This window comes from Nerophis lumbriciformis, linkage group LG39, assembly GCF_033978685.3.
Source record: "Nerophis lumbriciformis linkage group LG39, RoL_Nlum_v2.1, whole genome shotgun sequence".
Lineage (NCBI taxonomy): Eukaryota > Metazoa > Chordata > Actinopteri > Syngnathiformes > Syngnathidae > Nerophis > Nerophis lumbriciformis.
In genome coordinates, this window is record NC_084586.2 from 499,160 (window position 1) to 519,508 (window position 20,349).

The following is a 20,349-nucleotide window of genomic DNA, read 5'->3' on the forward strand; positions in this document are numbered from 1 at the left end:
CATTTCAGCATGTGTTTGTTTTATTTTTGGCCAAAGTAAGACAAAGAAAACAATCTGAAGTTGTCTTTATTTTTTTTAGTTTGAATGCCATGATTTTAATAGATTTTCCTCCATGTGGCCCCTGAGCTAAAATGAGTTTGACACCCCGAAATCTACATTGGCCGACTTGTGTGTAATTGAATCCAACAATATCATGAGAAAGGTTCGGTAATATAAACAATATCCAATCAGATACATATAACCCATCTCGTTTTACTTCGAAATCTTCATCTTTGTCCACAGATATGGTCCTAAAATGTACTCGAGTATATGAAATCAAAAGAATGCATAAGGGAACATATTTACGGTATAAAAAGTAACATCATTATTGGGAATTAGCAGTTATTTTTCATTTTCCATGCACACAGTCTACTCATATGCTAGTGCACAATTGTCCAAATCAAGGCCCGGGGGCCACATCTGGCCCGCCACGTCACTTTATTTGGCCCTGGAAAGCCTGGAAATAATATGAGTCATTAAAGTACTTTATATTTTATTGCTAAATGTATTAGTTTTCTCCATTTTGACAGACAAAAATACATGTACTCAATGCAACTGCATATTTTGTGTCAAAACATTGAGGTCTTTTTTTTTTTAGGTTGATGTAAATTATGTAAGAAAGTAATTAGCTGTGATTAATCACGATTAATCCAAATTTAGAAGTATTATTAATCCGATTAAAAAACAATCATTTGACAGTGCTTGTTTTTACTAAAAGTACCCTTTGTTTACTTTTAACAATTTGCTTATCTCAATATACTGAAATCTGATGCGTATATTCCTTTAAAAAAGTCATATGTATTGTATTATTATTATTATTATTGTTTGACAATGCTGTTAATAATGTATTATCCATACATCCATTTTCTACCGCTTGTTCCTCCGCAGCTTCTCCCAGTTGCACTTGTAGGATAAGCAATTTCTTTTAGCACGGAAAGGGTCTGATACATTTTTAAAAAAAAAGCAATTTTTAACTTGATTTCTTGGAATTCATATTTAAATATTTCCACTTGCGATAATGGAAGTTCTGCAGAAGCAATGAATATGCGAGTAAGAAAATCAGTCAATTTCTAGCAGGCGTAACACCCTCAATAAGAAAAATGTTTGGTGAAAATTAAACTTGAATATTAAGCAGCACAAATCAAAAGTTTTACTGGCTGCATTAAAGACAAGGAGGGTGGAAGGACTTGTTAGAAAATGCATGCAACATATGACGTCATAAATGCAGGACTAACACATTATAATTGTTAGGTTATTTAGTAATTACATTGTGTGTATATTTGACTAGTTACTCCATTTTTACATCAGACATTGTGTCCTATTGGTGTACCTAATGAAGTGGCCGTTGTAGCGTCTACTCTCCTGCAAAATGTGTCAATTAGGCACAAGATGTTTCTATCTGAAGCAGGAGCGCCATTGGCTGCTCAAATGTAACTTGTAACTGGGGAAATGCTGCCATCTAGCGACGCAATTCGGGAACTGCTTGGAAAGTAATGATAATTGAACAAAGATGAACTTACCTTTAATGAAGTCGGGCACAGCAAAAGGCACTGAAACATTCAATATTAATCTCCATATTTATATGTAGTTAAACAAAACGTGAGTAACAATAATTCCATGTTTTTGTGCAGTATTATTGCGTCATTTCTAGTAAAACCATGTAGACTTATTAGATAACGCCCCGGCAAATGTGATGGTTAAGAAGAGAGGAGTGTAACATGGCAGAATGGTAGTAGTGCAACGTATCAGACAGTCTGGCTCCGTCATTTCAATTGTCAAACTCCTTGTCGATAAATTTCGCCATGGTGGACAGTTGGATGTTTGTCGTGCCCTCGTAGATGGTTCCTGCAGAGGACCACGACACAAAATAGTCACAACTACGACACAGAACATTGCTTAGTTTGTACAAACCCCAAAACCAGTGAAGTTGGCACGTTGTGTAAATGGTTAATAAAAACAGAATACAATGATTTGCAAATCCTTTTCAACTTATATTCAATTGAATAGACTGCAAAGACAAGATATTTAATGTTCCAACTAGAAAACTTTGTTATTTTTTGCAAATATTAGCTCATTTGGAATTTGATGCCTGCGACATATTTAAAAAAAGCTGGCACAAGTGGCAAAAAAGACGAGCCTGAGCTCATCTAAGATGGACTGATGCAAAGCGTAAAAGTGTTCTGTGGTCTGACGAGTCCACATTTCAAATTGTTTTTGGAAACTCTGGACGTCGTGTCCTCCGGAACCATCCGGACTGTTATAGGCGCAAAGTTCAAAAGCCAGCATCTGTGATGGTATGGGGGTGTATTAGTGCCCAAGGAATGGGTAACTTACACATCTGTGAAGGCACCATTAATGCTGAAAGGTACATACAGATTCTGGAGCAACATATGTTGCCATCCAAGCAACGTTATCATGGACGCCCCTGCTTATTTCAGCAAGACAATGCCAAGCCACGTGTTACAACAGCGTGGCTTCATAGTAAAAGAGTGCGGGTACTAGACTGGCCTGCCTGTAGTCCAGACCTGTCTTCCATTGAAAATGTGTGCCGCATTATGAAGCCTAAAATACCACAACGGAGACCCCTGGACTGTTGAACAACTTAAGCAAGACCTGGGCATTCTGCGGCCCGCGGGCCACATCCGGCCCTTTGTACGTCCCTGTCCGGCCCGCGTGAGGCCAATCATAAATTACAAAATAAATTTAAAAAAGTATTTTGTCGAGTGTGCAATACAACGGTGCTGCTTTTGTTTTGAAAAGCGTTATTTGTATTACTTCCGTGTGGACGTATGCTCGTGTGCGATTGAGAGTGAATGTGGACAGCGGCAATCACAAATTACAAAATAAATTTAAAAAAAACATCTATGTCGTGCGTGCAATACAACTGTGCTGCTTTTTATTTTGAAAAGTGTTATTTATGGGCGTATGTCCGTGTGTAACTTGTGAGTGAAGGTGCACAGTGACAAGTGAGACGCTAAAAAGAGAAAAGTTGATGACGAATGGCGTGTTTTCAACAAGACATGGACTGCCAAGTATTTCTTTACAGACATTAAAGGTAAAGCCGTGTGCTTAATTTGTGGTACACAGGTTGTTGTGTTTAAAGAATATAGGGTAACGACCTGCTGAAGTTGATGTTGTGTTCTTGAGTTGCGTAAATGAGGAGTGAGGATAGACGTGCGTGTAGAAGGAACAAGATAAGTTGAGCTGTGTTAGTATAGGTTGCTCAATTAAAAGTTTAAAAAGAGCGTCAGACTTGGTGTGCACTTCTTCTGGACGCTACAATTGGTGTCAGAAGTCAAACTTTGCACATACTGCGCTGCTTGTGTGAATCCCGGACGTGAGCTTGTCGCAAAGAGAGAGAGGGAGAGAGAGAGAGAGGGAGGAAGGAAGGAGAGAGGCAGCGTCTACAGGTGCAGCGCACGCTGCTTGGCATGGGGGAATTTCGCCCTCAATGAAGACTCCCAGGTTTGATGGCAAGGCGAACTGGGAGGCATTTCATCCCACTTGTGACCTCAATTGTAGCGTCCAGAAGAAGTGCACACCAAGTCTGACGCTCTTTTTAAACTTTTATTGAGCAACCTATACTAACACAGCTCAACTTATCTCGTCTATCCTCACTCCTCATTTACGCAACAGCAACGCTTCCTCCTTCTTCGCCAATCACCTTACAGGCGTGCTACGTTCACAACAAAGAGGATGCAGAAATCAAAATTTTTGCATTGTAATATACATAAGGAAGTGTTGTGTAAGAAAGTGTTAAAAATAAAACCATCGAAAGCCATATGCTTTTGTATAAAGATAAGTTAGGTTAAATGAAAATATTATTATTATTTATCTTACGGTATATCAAAAATAATTTGAGCAAAATTTAATTGAAATATTGTCGGTGTGGCCCTCCAGCAGTGCTCGGGTTGCTCATGCGGCCTTGGTAAAAATTAATTGCCCACCCCTGACTTAAGCTGTACATCAAGCAAGAATGGGGAAGAATTCCACCTGAAAAGCTTCAGAAATGTGTCTCCTCAGTTCCCAAACGTTTACTGAGTGTAGTTAAAAGGAAAGGCCATGTAACACAGTGGTAAAAATGCCCCTGTGCAAACTTTTTAGAAATATGTTGCTGCCATTAAATTCTAAGTTAATGATTATTTGCACACAAAAAAAATAAGCTTCTCACTTCAAACATTAAATATCTTGTCTTTGCAGTCTATTCAATTGAATATAGGTTGAAAAGGATTTGCAAATCATTGTATTCTGTTTTTATTTACCATTTACACAATGTGCCAACTTCACTGCTTTTGGGTTTTGTACATTTACAGCAGTGGTTAAATGTGGCAGCAATCTAATAATACAATTAATGACACCGCATAGGGCACGAGTGTCTAAAGTGTGGTGCAATGGGACATCTTCGGCCGGCAGCGGATTTATTTTGGAATATTCTCAAAAATAAAATCAATTAATGACAAATAATGAATTGTTAACTGATTGTATTATTATTTAACTTTATTATTTATTTTCAGATGATTTGTTTTGGTCTTCAGCATATTTTAAAATTACAATTACGGGTAACTAGTCTTTTTTGAATTGGTCTTCAGCATATTCTAAAAACAGAATTAGTCATTAATAAACTACTTCTGGAGAAATAAAAAAAATGTCCATACAAAAATACAACTATCATCAACTAATTTTATTTTCATTTTTGAGCCACAGCTGATTTGTTTCGGTATTAAGCATATTTTAAAAGTAAAATTACCTGTAACTAGTCTTTAATGGATTAACACTTGTATGACTGAAATAATAATAATAAACATTTAAAAAACTATTTGAATAATAAAATAAAGTTCTTATTTTTAAAATAAAAGACATTGTTAACTAATTTTATTTTCTTCTTTGAGCCACAGCTGATTTGTTTTGGTCTTCAGCATATTTTAAGAGTAAAATTACCTGTAATTAGTCTTCACTGCATTAATATTTGTATGATTGAACTAATAATAATTAAAAAAATAAACTATTAAAATAACAATACAATAAAGTGTTCTTTTTTTCTTTCTTTTAAATACAAGAAATTAATAACCGATGTATTTTCTTCTTTGAGCCACAGCTGATTTTTTTTGGTCTTCAGCATATTTTAAAAGTAAAATGAGTCATTAATTAATCAATATTTGTGTGAATAAAATAAAGTAAAATAAAAATAATATTGAACTATTTCTATAAGCATAACATAAAATGTTATTTTTCTAAAAACACAATAAATTATCAACCAATTTTATTTTCATTATTGAGCCCGGCTGAATGTATTCATTTTATTGTAGGTCATCAGTGTATTTTAAATTGCAAAAAAAAAAAGAAAAGTATATTGATTGAAATCATAGTTACAATGAAAATAAATATATTTTTTTATATTTTAAGAATCCAATTGATTAAATATATTTTTTTAAGTTTAACATTTTTGGGCAACAGCTGATTTTTCCTTATGGGTCTTCATCACATTTTAAAAGTATAATTACTGAATGAATTTATATTTCAAGCAATACAGTACAACAAGAATAAAAAAAATAAAAATTATTTGAGTTTCAGCTGAATTGAACTTTTATTGGTCTTCAACATATTTCAAATATGACAAAAAACAATTATTAATTAATATTTCAATGATTAGAATATAATTGTCCTTTTTTTAACAATTAAAATGTTAATCATTGCTAATTTAATTATTCATTAATTATTCATTTGGTCAATTTTTTGATTGGTCTTCTGCACATTCTAAAAGTAAAATAAATGTCATAAAATGCGTAATTTACATTTCAAAAATAAAGTTTTGTTTTCATGTTTTATTACTGATTAATCAATCATTATTTAATAAGGATTAAAGAATATGCTGAGTAACACACATTGGACACCTTTTCCCTATGTTTCTAGCATGCACTTACCAATTTTACAGTCTCTGTAGTATTTCTCAATGGGGTAGTCTTTGGTGAAGCCCACCCCTCCCATCCACTCGATGCACTTGGACGTGGTCAACGTTGCCACCTGAAAAAGACGAGTTTTAACAAAGAAAACGGAGTGTGTGACAATGGCTCAAACGAGTTCCAAAGAGCGAGAGGTGTGGTCTGACCTCGGCAGTGAAGTATTTGGCCATGCAGGCCTCCTTGATGAAAGGCCTCCCGGCTTCTTTCAGCCGAGCGGCGTTGTACGTCAGCAACCTGGCGGCTTCGATCTGCGTGGCCACGTGGGAGATTTGGTGCTGCATACCCTGTCATGCAAAACAACAACAACAAAAGTCACCCAACCACCAAAAAAAGACACGTTTGCAATGCGAGGAGGAAGACGCGTGGGAAGTTTACCTGGAAGTCAAAGATCCGCTTCCCGAACTGCATCCTCTGTCTGGTGTAAGGAATCGTGTGGTCAAAGCAGCCTTGTGCCACACCCAACATCTGTAATGCAGTTTGTCGCTTTATAATACCCACAATGTCTTTTTTTAAAGATGTTCTAAAAGTGAGATGTGTCACTAAAGTCTGTTTATCGACAACAAACATGAGAAAACTATCTTTCTCCCTTGTTTGAGAGAAGAGGCACGTAAACCCTCACTTTTGAAGTTTCATGAAGGAAAAATCCTGTGATGAGGTGGCGACTTGTCCAGGGTGTACCCCGCCTTCCGCCCGATTGTAGCTGAGATAGGCTCCAGCGCCCCCCGCGACCCCGAAGGGAATAAGCGGTAGAAAATGGATGGATGGATGAAGGAAAAATCTAATTTCTCATGGGCAAGATAGCACCTCTGGCCCACCCTTAGCTAGAAACATTTTTTTAGCCTTTTTAAAGAACATATGTGCATCATTGCCAATCAAATTAATAACTATGTCATAAATATGATGATATCATATTGACCGCCGACACATACAGTATATAGTGGCAATCTGAAACCCTGATAACGTTATCGCAGGAGGCTGCAATATAGAATAGAATAGAAAGTACTTTATTGATCTCTGGGGGAAATTCAGCACCACATTTCGCTCACAATAGACAATAAATACTTACTGTAGGTATTTTTTTACATGTAAATAATATAAATACAGTATATTATACAGCATTATTCACATGTGAATAATATAAACACTATAATATATATATCGCGATATAGATTTTAGGCTGTATCGCCTATCTCTAATTCCAATAGACCACAGGTGTCAAACTCAAAGCCCCGGGGGCCAGATCTGGCCCGCGACATCATTTTATCTGGCCCGCAAACACCTGGAAATGATGTGTGTCAATAAAGTACTTAAACTCTTAAGGCCCAAGCTGTTTGTTTACATGCTTTTTTTATTTCTCTTTGCTATTTGGGCTTATTGGACCCTAATTAGAATACAAACTAAGAATCATCTTTTTATATGATGTACTTTAGTCCATAAGTACACAAACGTGTACTTCATGTTTAGTGACATGCTAATTCTTATTTTTACACTTTTTTTTCCAAATTCCATTGTATGTTATACTCTTCTGACACCACCAGATGGCAGTATAAGAGTCCACATAAGCGGCCATAAGACCCCAATTCAGTAGTGTACACAATTTTTGGAAATAAGAGCTAAAAGGTGTTGTCCACGCATGTGGCTAACTAAGCCTTTAGTTAATATGTTCTCACTAAATGTAATGGATTTTTTCCCAAAAATATAGGTACTGCTTGAAATTGCATACATTTTAAACTTTAATATTATCCAATATTGCAACAAATATTACAGTATATTATCATACTTTCCATACATGTTTTTGTCTAAATAAAACTCCTTATCTTTACAGCAAACTACCCATCAAATTAATAAAAAATTACAATAAATTTGACGTTGTTCTTTACAGCATATTACTGTAAATTGAAAAAGAACGACTACTGTTTTTTGCGTTAAAACCCTGCCAGTTTTTGACTGTAAAATCTCCGGTTGTCGTTTTTAACGGTGTATTACTGAAAATGAACACATTTGTTTTTACGGTTGAAAAAATGGCAGCTAAATTGCCAGAATAAAAAAAGAACACTCTTTTTCCATTAAAAATATAATTTTGTAAAAACTAATATAAATTTAACACAAAAATTGTGGCAACGGGGCTGCCAGCTTTTTCCGGAACCCCCCCCCCTAAAAACAGTGGTACTGTTTTTCCATTTACCGTAAAATGTTGTAAAAAAAAAAAAAAAAAAGGCAGCTAAATTGCCAAAATAAAAAAAGAACTTGTACTGTTTTTCCATTAAAAATATAATGTTGTAAAAACCAATATAAATTTAACACAAAAATTCAGGCAACGGGGCCCAGCTTTTTCTGGAAACCTGCCCCTAAAAAACAGTGGTACTGTTTTTCCATTTACCGTAAAATGTTGTAAAAACAATAAATATAAATAAACACTATATTTTACAGTAAAAATTTGTAAATGTAAAGTTTATACTGTAAAATCGACAGTCTTCTTAAAAAAATGATACATAATTAATAATGAAATCCACAGGCAAACTCATACATTATTTGCTGTTACAAGAGGCCCTTTGATGGCAGCCATAACTGCCATGTGGCCCTCAATGAAAACCAGTTTGACATCCCTGCAATAGACCATTATGGCACATTTGAAACTTATTTAAAAGTAAAAAAACAAACAAGATAAAATATGGTACACATTTCAATCTTTCTTAATTATGCTTCATACCTGAGCTGCAATTCCAATCCTGCCTTCGTTCAGCATTCCAATGGCGTACTTGTAGCCGTGACCGACTTGGCCCAAAATGTTCTTCTCCGGCACCTGTGGTCCAGCAAAGCGTGCACTTTAGTACGAGTCCCATAAATAGTGCGTTTCATGACGGTGTCAAGTCGCACCTTGACGTTGTCAAAGTTGAGCGGACACGTGGAAGAGGCGCGCAGTCCCAGCTTGTTCTCCTTCTTGCCCACCTCCAGGCCCTCCGCCTCCTTGTCCACCAGGAAGCAGGTGATGCCTCTGTAGCCCTGTAAATGCCAAGGGACTGGGATTGTGTTACAACGCTCGAACGCCACATCGCCGACGCGGGGGCGCGACTCACAGCTGCGGGGTCCACATTAGCCATCACCAGGAATACTCCGGCGTTCTCCGCGTTGCTGATCCACATCTTGGACCCGTTGATGACGTAATAGTCCTTGTGTTTTTCCGCACGCGTCTTCAGGGCGAAGGCGTCGCTGCCCGACTCGGCCTCAGACAGGCAAAAGCTGCCAATCTGTGAGCGATAGAGAGTCAGCATTTCGGCATAAGAAGAGACCAAAAGACCATTACTAGGAAATGGATATCCCAGGAGAGCCCAACTTTGAAGCAATGGATGGAAACAACAACGGACATATATAAAATGGAGAAGATAACTCCATCCATTTTCTACCGCTTATTCCCTTCGGGGTCGCTGGAGCCTATCTCAGCTACAATCGGGCGGAAGGCGGGGTACACCCTGGACAAGTCGCCACCTCATCGCAGGGCCAACACAGATAGACAGACAACATTCACACTCACATTCACACACTAGGGCCAATTTAGTGTTGCCAATCAACCTATCCCCAGGTGCATGTCTTTGGAGGTGGGAGGAAGCCGGAGTACCCGGAGGGAACCCACGCAGTCACGGGGAGAACATGCAAACTCCACACAGAAAGATCCCGAGCCTGGGATTGAACCCCAGACTACTCAGCACCTTCGTATTGTGAGGCAGACGCACTGACCCCTCTGCCACCGTGCTGCCCGGAGAAGATAACTGCCTTTATTAATTATAAATTGGAGAAATGTACTTCATACTGGGAACATTGGGTCAACTATGTCACGCCCCAAAAACCTGACTTTAATTTTTCGAATTAGTGATTGTACTGCAAAAAAAAAGGGATTACTCCCTATATGTGTATATGTATGGATATATATATTTATATATATGCATGTGTGTGTATATATATATATATATATATACAGTATATATATATGTATCTGTTTATATATTTTTTTATTTCTGATTATTATTATTATTAATGTATTATTATTTATTTTCTTTTTTTCTTTGTTCATTTAATCGATGTATTTGTAGATATTACTTTGTTTTTTTTGTTGTTTCTTTCTTTTTTGGGGGGAAGGGGGTGGTATGGGTGGGATATAAACAAAAATATTTTGACATTTAGGGCAGACAAAAAATACATGATTTATGTGAATATGATGTAATGGATAGGAATGTCTGATGCTGGATGTAAAAAAAAAAAAAAAAATTTAAAATAAAAAAAAGAAGAGACCAAATATCGACCGATTATCATTGCTGAAATTAAGGTTATCGGCCTCCTTGAGTACCGTATTTTCCGGACCATGGGGCGCATCGGATTATAAAGCGCACTGCCGATGAATGGTCTATTTTCTATCTTTTTTCATATATAAGGCGCATCGGATTATAGGGCGCATTAAAGGAGTGATTTTTTTTATTTATTTGAAAACACTTCCTTGTGGTCTACATAACATGTAATGGTGGTTCTTTGGTCAAAATGTTGCATAGATGATGTTTTACAGATCATCTTCAAGCTGCTTTCTAAACATCGCTTAAGGATGCGCCGTTTTGTGGGTGGTCTTATTTACGTGGCTCACCTTCGGCGGCGTCTTCTCCCCGTCATCTTTGTTGTAGTGGTGTAGCGTGCAAGGACGGGCGTGGAAGAAGTGTCAAAAGATGGAGCTAACTGTTTTAATGACATTCAGACTTTACTTCAATTAATAACGGAGCAGCATCTCCTCATCCGTGGCTCACTAGTGCAACAACAACGGCGGAAATGTGTCCCGTGAAAAACAGTCCGACCGGAACTCTCTAATAACTAAAGTTCCTTGGGTGAATAATGTAAACTCACTACACCGGTATGTTTTAGTGTTTTCATGGCGAGTTTACTGACAGATATAAGTAAGAACTTCACACTACTTTATACTAGAAATGGCAACAGCGGAGGATGAATGTCCCATAACAAGAAGATAGAGAAAAACAAGAAGCTTATCGATTACAGGACTACACGGACCACACAGGTGGACAAGCGCAATTTTTCAGGATTTACGCAGATCCCAAATACAGATCAGCAGGTACCAAAAGTTGCTTTTACATAATATTGCGGAAAAAACCGCCAGATAATGTCGTAACCTTATACATAATAATACTGGTATGTTGACGCACAGTACAATCCATCAAGCGGTGCGGCTTCATAGCTTACCAAAGTCGTACTAAAACATTCTGACAGATTTGTGAGCGCCGTGTGTAATGTTCTATATTTTCAATGGAACATATAAAATGTTGGTGTTGTTTACTTGAGTCATATTGCAGTCTACATGTATCTCTTGTGTGTGACTGCCATCATATTGCAGTTTACACATATCTCTTATGTGTGACTGCCATCCTATTGCAGTCTACACGTATCTCTTGTGTGTGACCGCTATCATATTGCAGTCTACACATATCTCTTATGTGTGACTGCCATCATATTGCAGTCTACACGTATCTCTTATGTTTGACTGCCATCTACTGGTCACACTTATCATTTCACCGTGTACCAATTAAAATAGCTTCGATGTTGGTAAGCAAAACCAGAATTATTCCATACATTAGGCGCAGCGGGTTATAAGGCGCACTGTCGAGTTTTAAGGAAAAAAAGGAGGATTTTAAGTGCGCCTATAGTCCAGAAAATACGGTACTAATAATTGGTATCGGCCCTGAAAAAACTACATTGGTCGATCTCTAGAACAGTGTTTTTCAACCACTGTGCCGCGGCACACTAGTGTGCCGTGAGATACAGTCTGGTGTGCCGTGGGAGATTTTCTAATTTCACCTATTTGGGTTAAAAATATTTTTGGCAAACTAGTAATTATAGTCTGCAAATGATGTGTTGTTGTTGAGTGTCGGTGCTGTCTAGAGCGCGGCAGAGTAACCGTGTAATACTCTTCCATATCAGTAGGTGGCAGCCAGTAGCTAATTGCGTTGTAGATGTCGGAAACAGCGGGAGGCAGAGTGCAGGTAAAAAGGTGTCTAATGCTTAAACCAAAAATACACAAAAGGTGAGTGCCCCTAAGAAAAGGCATTGAGGCTTAGGGAAGGCTATGCAGAACAAAACTAAAACTGAACTGGCTACAAAGTAAACAAAAACAGAATGCTGGACGACAGCAAAGACTTACTGTGGAACAAAGACGGCGTCCACAATGTACATCCGAACATGATATGATAATCAACAATGTCCCCACAAAGAAGGATAAAAACAACTAAAATATTCTTGATCGCTAAAACAAAGTAGATGCGGGAAATATCGCTCAAAGGAAGACATGAAACTGCTAGAGGAAAATACCAAAAAAAAAGAGAGAAAAAGCCACCAAAATAGGAGCGCAAGACAAGAACTAAAACAATACACATACAAAGACAGCAAAAAACTCCAAATAAGGCAGGGTGTGATGTGACAGGTGGTGACAGTACACCTACTTTGAGACAAGAGCTATATTGATGCATGCTTGGTTACGGTTTAAAGTCATATCCAACAATTGCGACAACGACTTTTTACTGTCAACTGAGTTTCGTTTTTTTAATTTCTGCTGGTGGCGTGCCTCCGCATTTTTTCAACGCAATAAATGTGCCTGGGCTCAAAAAAAGGTTGAAAAACACCGCTCTAGAAAAGACGTGAACTTTCCTCCGTGTCTCACCATGTCGGTCGACAGTCTGCTGAGGTACTTCTCCTTCTGAGCCGGGGTGCCCAGCTGCACCAACAGCGTGTTGATCAGCGTGTTCTGGATGTCGCACAGCACGGCCACAGAGGCGTCCACTTTGGCCAGCTCCTCGATGACCAAAATGGAGGAGAAGAACGTGGAGCCGGTGCCGCCGTAGTCCGCGTCGATCTCGATGCCCATTAGCTGTTACAACAACAACAACAAAACACATTAACAAACCATGCAAATATAGTCACATTTTATTGTTCATGAAGGTTCTTACGCCCTGTTCAAAGAGAGACTTGATCACTTCTCCATCCATCATAGATTGCTCATCCATCTTGGCCACAAAGGGAGCGATACGCTCCTGTGCGTACTTTCTAACTGTCAAACACACAAATGTTAATTAACATCGTGTGCCATTCTACCGCATGTCCATCATCTCAATCAATCAATCAATGTTTATTTATATAGCCCAGGGGTCGGCAACCTTTACCAGTCAAAGAGCCATTTTGACCAATTTCACAAATTATAGAAAACAATGGGAGCCGCAAAATTTTTTTGAAAATTTAAATGAAATAACACTGCATACAATTTTTTTTTTTTTTGCTTTTTGCTATGTATAAACCAGGGGTCTCAGACACGCTGCCCACAATTTTAGGTGGAATTTGACAGCTGGTGCGGCACGTGGGTTTTAAATGAATGGCGCTTGTCAGCGTCATGCGTGCCGTGATGATAGAGCATATAGCACCCACTACAGCCAGCGTGCCTGATCAGCCACACCTTGTATGGGGCTTCCGCTTGCTCACGTAGGTGACAGCAAGGCATACTTGGTCAACAACCACACAGGTCACACTGACGGTGGCGGTATAAAAAAAACAAAAACTTTAACACTCTTACTAATAATGCGCCACACTGTGAACCCACACCAAACAAGAATGACAAACAAGTTTCGGGAGAACATCTGCACCGTAACACAACATAAACACAACAGGACAAATACCCAGAATCCCATGCAGCCCTAACTCTTCCGGGATACATTACACCCCCCCCCACACCAAACCCCGCCCACCTCAACTGACGCACAGAGAGGGGGCAGGGGGGTGGGGGGTGGGGGGGGGGGGGTGATGTGTGAGGGAGCAGGGTTGGGGTGGGGGCGGGGGCGGGGTTTGGTGGTAGCAGGGGTGTATAAGGTAGCCCGGAAGAGTCAGGGCTGCATGGGATTCTGGGTGTTTGTTCTGTTGTGTTTATGTTGTTTTAAGGTGCAGATGTTCTCCCGAAATGTGTTTGTCATTCTTGTTTGGTTTTGGTTCAAAGTGTGGCGCATTATTAGTAAGAGTGTTAAAGTTGTTTTATATGACCACCGTCAGTGTAACCTGTGTGGCTGTTGACCAAGTATGCCTTGCTGTCACGTACGTGTGCAAGCAGAAGATGTATAATATATAACAAGTGTTGGGCTGGCACGCTGTTAATACAGATTGTAGAGGGCGCCAAATGTTGTACCATCATGGCACGCCCTTATTATAGCCATAAGGGTGAAAATCGGTGAATATTAATCCCGGGAGTTTTCTGCGAGAGGCACTCAAATCCGGAAGTCTCACGGGAAAATTGGGGGGTTCAACAAGTGAGCTGCTGAGCCGCATCAGAGTGATCAAAGAGCCGCATGCGGCTCCGGAGCCGCGGGTTGCCGACCCCTGACATAGCCCTAAATCACAAGTGTCTCAAAGGGCTGCACAAGCCACAACGACATCCGCGGTACAGAGCCCACATAAGGGCAAGGAAAAACTCACCCCAGTGGGACGTCGATGTGAATGACTATGAGAAACCTTGGAGAGGACCGCATATGTGGGTAACCCCCCCACCCCCCCACCCCGCCTCTAGGGGAGACCGAAAGCAATGGATGTCGAGTGGGTCTGACATAATATTGTGAAAGTCCAGTCCATAGTGGATCTAACATATTAGTGAAAGTCCAGTCCATAGTGGTTCTAACATAATAGTGAGAGTCTCACCTGATTCCCTCATCATGCTCTCTTCCTCGGAGTAGGACTGCAGAGGAGGGAAGGAACCCACCCCGGCAGCCTGCACAGGGTCCAGGGCAGACTTGGTGGATGTGCTCCTCCATGCACCCTGGCAGTGACCCCATGAGCGAGCAATCTGCCTGCAGGACTAAATCAAAACTGCAATCAAACCAAGAGATGTCCGATAATATCGGACTGCCGATATTATCGGCCGATAAATGCTTTAAAATGTAAAAGAAAGCGATTAGAATTGTAAATAACGCGGATTATCGTGACCATACCAATGTTCTGTTTATTAAATTAAAAACATTAAAACTGCACGATCTTGTTGACCTCAACACTGCTCTTGTGACGTACAAAGCTCATAACCACATGCTGCCTCGGTGTCTACAGGAGAGGTTCAAACCGAGGTAGAGTCCCTATGACCAATGTTACCTCTAATTTTTCATGTGTGTAAGCAAACGCACAAACACCCTGAGCATTCAGTGGAATACAGACGTGCACACTGTGGTCAAACCAGCAGCACATTTGTCTCAAACCTGACATAACAATTTCAATGTCTTATTATTATAATCAAGTGACAGTAATCAATTTCAAGAGATTATTTTCTAATATATGTGATTTGGCCCACTTAGATATTGTTTTTTTTTAAATCAGCTATGCACTATAGTATTTTATGCCTGGGTGGGGGTCCTGCTTTGGAAAGATTGTGTACCCCTTTCAGAGATCACATTTAGTTCCCCTTAAAACATTCACATGTTGCATGAGATGAAGTGTTTATTAACTTTCTGTCCGTAAAATAAATATTTTTATTAGCAATTATGTCATACTTGCCAACCCTCCCAAATTTTCCGGGAGACTCCCGAAATTCAGCGCCTCTCCCGAAAACCTCCCGGGACAAATATTCTCCCGAAAATCTCCCGATTTTCAGCCGGAGCTGGAGGCCACGCCCCCTCCAGCTCCATGCGGACCTGAGTGAGGACAGCCTTTTTTCACGAGGGAGGACAACAGGGTGACAAGAACTAAATCATCCAGACTAGAGATAAATTGTATTATTATGTTTTTCTTACCTACAAATAAATATATTTATTAATTTTAAAAAAATAAAAAAATAAATACATTTTTACTATATTTTGCTAAAAACATCAAAATGAATTGTATGTTTATTTGTATTTTTTCTGACTCCTTATTACATCCAGCCATAGAATTATACATTAAAATGAACATGTTTGAAATATATAATTTTAAATGATCATAGTAATTCATTTAAAATGACCATATTTAATTATTAAAATAATTGCTTGTTTATCAACAACTTTAGCATTTTATGCATTACATTTTGAAGCTCTCAGAAGCCAAGTTATGTTATATTCCTTAAGATTTATTTATGCAAGTTTGAAGTATCAATTATCCAAACACAGTTTTGTTTGCATATTTTCAGGATGTGTATATATATATATACACATATATATATATATACATATATACAGTGGGGCAAAAAAGTATTTAGTCAGCCACCGATTGTGCAAGTTCTCCCACTTAAAATGATGACAGAGGTCTGTAATTTTCATCATAGGTACACTTCAACTGTGAGAGACAGAATGTGAAAAGAAATCCAGGAATTCACATTGTAGGAATTTTAAAGAATTTATTTGTAAATTATGGTGGAAAATAAGTATTTGGTCACTTCAAACAAGGAAGATCTCTGGCTCTCACAGACCTGTAACTTCTTCTTTAAGAAGCTCTTCTGTCCTCCACTCGTTACCTGTATTAATGGCACCTGTTTGAACTTGTTATCTGTATAAAAGACACCTGTCCACAGCCTCAAACAGTCAGACTCCAAACTCCACTATGGCCAAGACCAAAGAGCTGTCGAAGGACACCAGGAAAAGATTGTAGACCTGCACCAGACTGTGAAGAGTGAATCTACAATAGGCAAGCAGCTTGGTGTGAAAAAATCAACTGTGGGAGCAATTATCAGAAAATGCAAGACATACAAGACCACTGATAATCTCCCTCGATCTGGGGCTCCACGCAAGATCTCATCCCGTGTGGTCAAAATGATCATGAGAACGGTGAGCAAAAATCCCAGAACCACACGGGGGGGACCTGGTGAATGACCAGCAGAGAGCTGGGACCAAAGTAACAAAGGTTACCATCAGTAACACACTACGCCGACAGGGAATCAAATCCTGCAGTGCCAGACATGTCCCCCTGCTTAAGCCAGTGCATGTCCAGGCCCGTCTGAAGTTTGCCAGAGAGCACATGGATGATACAGCAGAGGATTGGGAGAATGTCATGTGGTCAGATGAAACCAAAATAGAACTTTTTGGTATAAACTCAACTCGTCGTGTTTGGAGGAAGAAGAATACTGAGTTGCATCCCAAGAACACCATACCTACTGTGAAGCATGGGGGTGGAAACATCATGCTTTGGGGCTGTTTTTCTGCTAAGGGGACAGGCCGACTGATCCGTGTTAAGGAAAGAATGAATAGGGCCATGTATCGTGAGATTTTGAGCCAAAACCTCCTTCCATCAGTGAGAGCTTTGAAGATGAAACGTGGCTGGGTCTTCCAGCATGACAATGATCTCAAACACACCGCCCGGGCAACGAAGGAGTGGCTCCGTAAGAAGCATTTGAAAGTCCTGGAGTGGCCTAGCCAGTCTCCAGACCTCAACCCCATAGAAAATCTGTGGAGGGAGTTGAAAGTCCGTGTTGCTCGGCGACAGCCCCAAAACATCACTGCTCTCGAGAAGATCTGCATGGAGGAATGGACCAAAATACCAGCTACTGTGTGTGCAAACCTGGTAAAGACCTATAGTAATCGTTTGACCTCTGTTATTGCCAACAAAGGTTATATTACAAAGTATTGAGTTGAATTTTTGTTATTGACCAAATACTTATTTTCCACCATAATTTACAAATACATTCTTTAAAAATCCTACAATGTGAATTCCTGGATTTTCACATTCTGTCTCTCACAGTTGAAGTGTACCTATGATGAAAATTACAGACCTCTGTCATCATTTTAAGTGGGAGAACTTGCACAATCGGTGGCTGACTAAATACGTTTTTGCCCCACTGTATGTATGTATATATATATATATATATATATATATATATATATATATATATATATATGGAATGCTTGACTTGGTGAATTCTAGCTGTCAATATACTCCTCCCCTCTTAACCACGCCCCACCCCCCACCTCCCGAAATCGGAGGTCTCAAGGTTGGCAAGTATGAATTATGTAGTCCTGTAACATCATTTCATGACTACTATCCAAAAAATAACATTCTTAACAAATGACAGTAGAATAAGCACACTGATTGAGGAGTCATAGTAAAACGACCTGAAATTTACACTTTACGTGTAGTGTTGGAGTTGTCCTACTTTTTGTGTGGCCATAAACGCACTATTGATATTGAAAGGGTTTCTGAACTTAGATTTTTAGGAGTGATACTGGATGACGGTCTGACATGGAAATCTCATATTGCACATGCAAGGAAAAAGATGTCTAAGAGTATTGTTATATTAAACAAGGTCAAATATGTGTTAGATTACAGGACAATGCGTATATTGTATTGTGCACTTATATTGCCATATATCAGCTACTGTGTGGAAGTGTGGGGGAACACATATAAGAGTAACATAAAGGCATTGTATCAACTACGGAAAAGAGCTATAAGGATTATTCATAAAGTAGATTACTTAAAACACACTAACATATTATTTATTAATTCTCGTTTATTGAAACTACAGGAGCTAGCAAGGTTACAGACATTATGTGTTATGTTTAAGGCTAAAAGTAAAACATTACCAGCAAATTTACAAAAAATGTTTGTCATCACTTCTGAGAATGAAGAGCGTAGAAGAAAAGGTCATTTCCAACATCAATATTCAAGGACAACTTTAAAACAATGTGCATATCAGTGGTGGGGTTTAAACTATGGGATTCTCTTTACAATGAGATAAAAGACTGTAAAAATATATTCCAATTGAAAAAAATATATAAAGACAAAACAATAAGATCATATGGACAGCCATAAGTGTTTACATTTTTCTTTATATTTCTTATTTTACTTATTTATTTGTTTGGTTTTGTATTTGTTTTGTATCATCCCGTGAGGTGTATATTACTTTTTTTTGTTCGGTTTGTACTTCATGAAGTTTTGCACTTGTTGTGTTTTTTGTTTGTTTTCGTTATATTTGGATGTATTTGTTTGGTTTGTATGATATATGGCTGTGGAGAGGGAAGTCTGGGCTTCCCTGCTTAGGCTGCTGCCCCCGCGACCCGACCTCGGATAAGCGGAAGAAGATGGATGGAGATGGATGTATGATATCCATTAAGTAAGACTACGTATTATGTTGAACGGGGCAGTAAAATATATTATATATATATATATATATTTTTTTTTATTTTTTATTTTTTTTATTCATCCTGCTCCTTCTCAGGCATTGGTGTGTAAATGTGTGTTTAGTTGCTGAGGTTTAATTGTCTATTGATCAAAGATGCACATCAATGAAGGAGATAAATAAAAAAAATGAATGAAAAAATTAGGTTAGCCGTCATGCTAATCACGTTAGCTTGACCCACAACTATTAGCTCAAGTCAGCAGCGTGCTACTATCGACGCCCTTATCTAAATATTGGAAGTCATTACTAAAGAGAAGCGAAATACGTTACAAAACAGACCAACTTTCACATATTATGATGCGTTAGAGTCGCTCTCTGGCTTTACCTTTGACAGAGTCCTCGTCAACCCGGCAGCCATGATTTGTTACGTAATTGTTTATATGCCTACGTAACACGCAGTGCTGCGTTTAAATGTCACGCACACGAAAGGACACCCCAAGACTGGTGAATATGAGTAAACCGGTTTACGTGGTGGGTTTAATGTGAACATTTTGCAATACAATAAATATAATTAAAAACTATTTTAGTTGTTTTTAATAGAATACTTTTACCTGGTATTCCGTTGATCACTTTTTTATGAACAGAGTAATGTAGATATCCTACGACTTCCGAACGCAACGCGACTGAAAACTACACAGGAAATTGTGGTATCAGCCCGATACCAAGTGGTTAACATTTTGAAGTTTTTAAGACAATTTAACCATTTCAGAAATCTTAAACATTTTACACAGTAAACATTTTAAAAATGCTACAAATTTTTAACATTAAAAACAATTCAAACACTATAAAACATTTTAAAACTATTCAAACAATTTAGACGTAGACAGACTTAGACAAACTTTAATGATCCACAAGGGAAATTGTTCTATTTTTTATATTATCTTATTATCTAATTTTATATTATATTTTATATTATTTATATTATCTATTTTTACCATTATAGCATTTTAAACATTGAAAAAATTGTATAACACTTTTTGCTTTGCTCTATTTTCCACTGCACTATTACCTATTAGCCTTCCACATACAAATATTAGTTATTTACGTACTGTGTATATTTTTTTGGTAAATCATTAATATATTTCTTACATTGAAAAATAGTGCACAGCCTACCAAGTCAAATGCCATGTGTGTTAAACATACTTAACCAATAAAGCTGATTCTGAAAATGTTTAAAATATTTTTTTATGTTTAAAATGTTGT

The 20,349-nt window shown here is 38.3% G+C and overlaps 1 protein-coding gene across 1 annotated transcript; it reads right to left on the reverse strand.

Annotated features, from left to right (window-relative positions):
• Positions 1-50: 50 nt before the first annotated feature.
• Positions 51-19,576, reverse strand: acadsb (acyl-CoA dehydrogenase short/branched chain). Its single transcript, XM_061931619.1, has 11 exons — positions 19,472-19,576; positions 14,718-14,874; positions 12,992-13,092; positions 12,706-12,912; positions 9,077-9,247; positions 8,877-9,002; positions 8,710-8,802; positions 6,375-6,464; positions 6,146-6,283; positions 5,961-6,060; positions 51-1,884 (listed from the first exon to the last, which is right to left on the reverse strand). The coding sequence occupies exons 1-11, from the start codon at positions 19,502-19,504 to the stop codon at positions 1,808-1,810; spliced, it is 1,293 nt and encodes a 430-aa protein (XP_061787603.1). The 5' UTR covers positions 19,505-19,576; the 3' UTR covers positions 51-1,807.
• Positions 19,577-20,349: the final 773 nt, after the last annotated feature.

Bases quoted from the DNA above. Each gene is read 5' to 3' on its own strand.
- acadsb (XM_061931619.1), bottom strand. From the start codon at position 19,504: ATGGCTGCCGGGTTGACGAGGACTCTGTCAAAG. The intron at 12,913-12,991 runs GTAAGAACCTTC...TTGTTGTAACAG, and splicing joins AGTCTCTCTTTGAACAGGGC to CTAATGGGCATCGAGATCGA. The intron at 9,003-9,076 runs GTGAGTCGCGCC...TGGCATTTACAG, and splicing joins CTAATGTGGACCCCGCAGCT to GGCTACAGAGGCATCACCTG.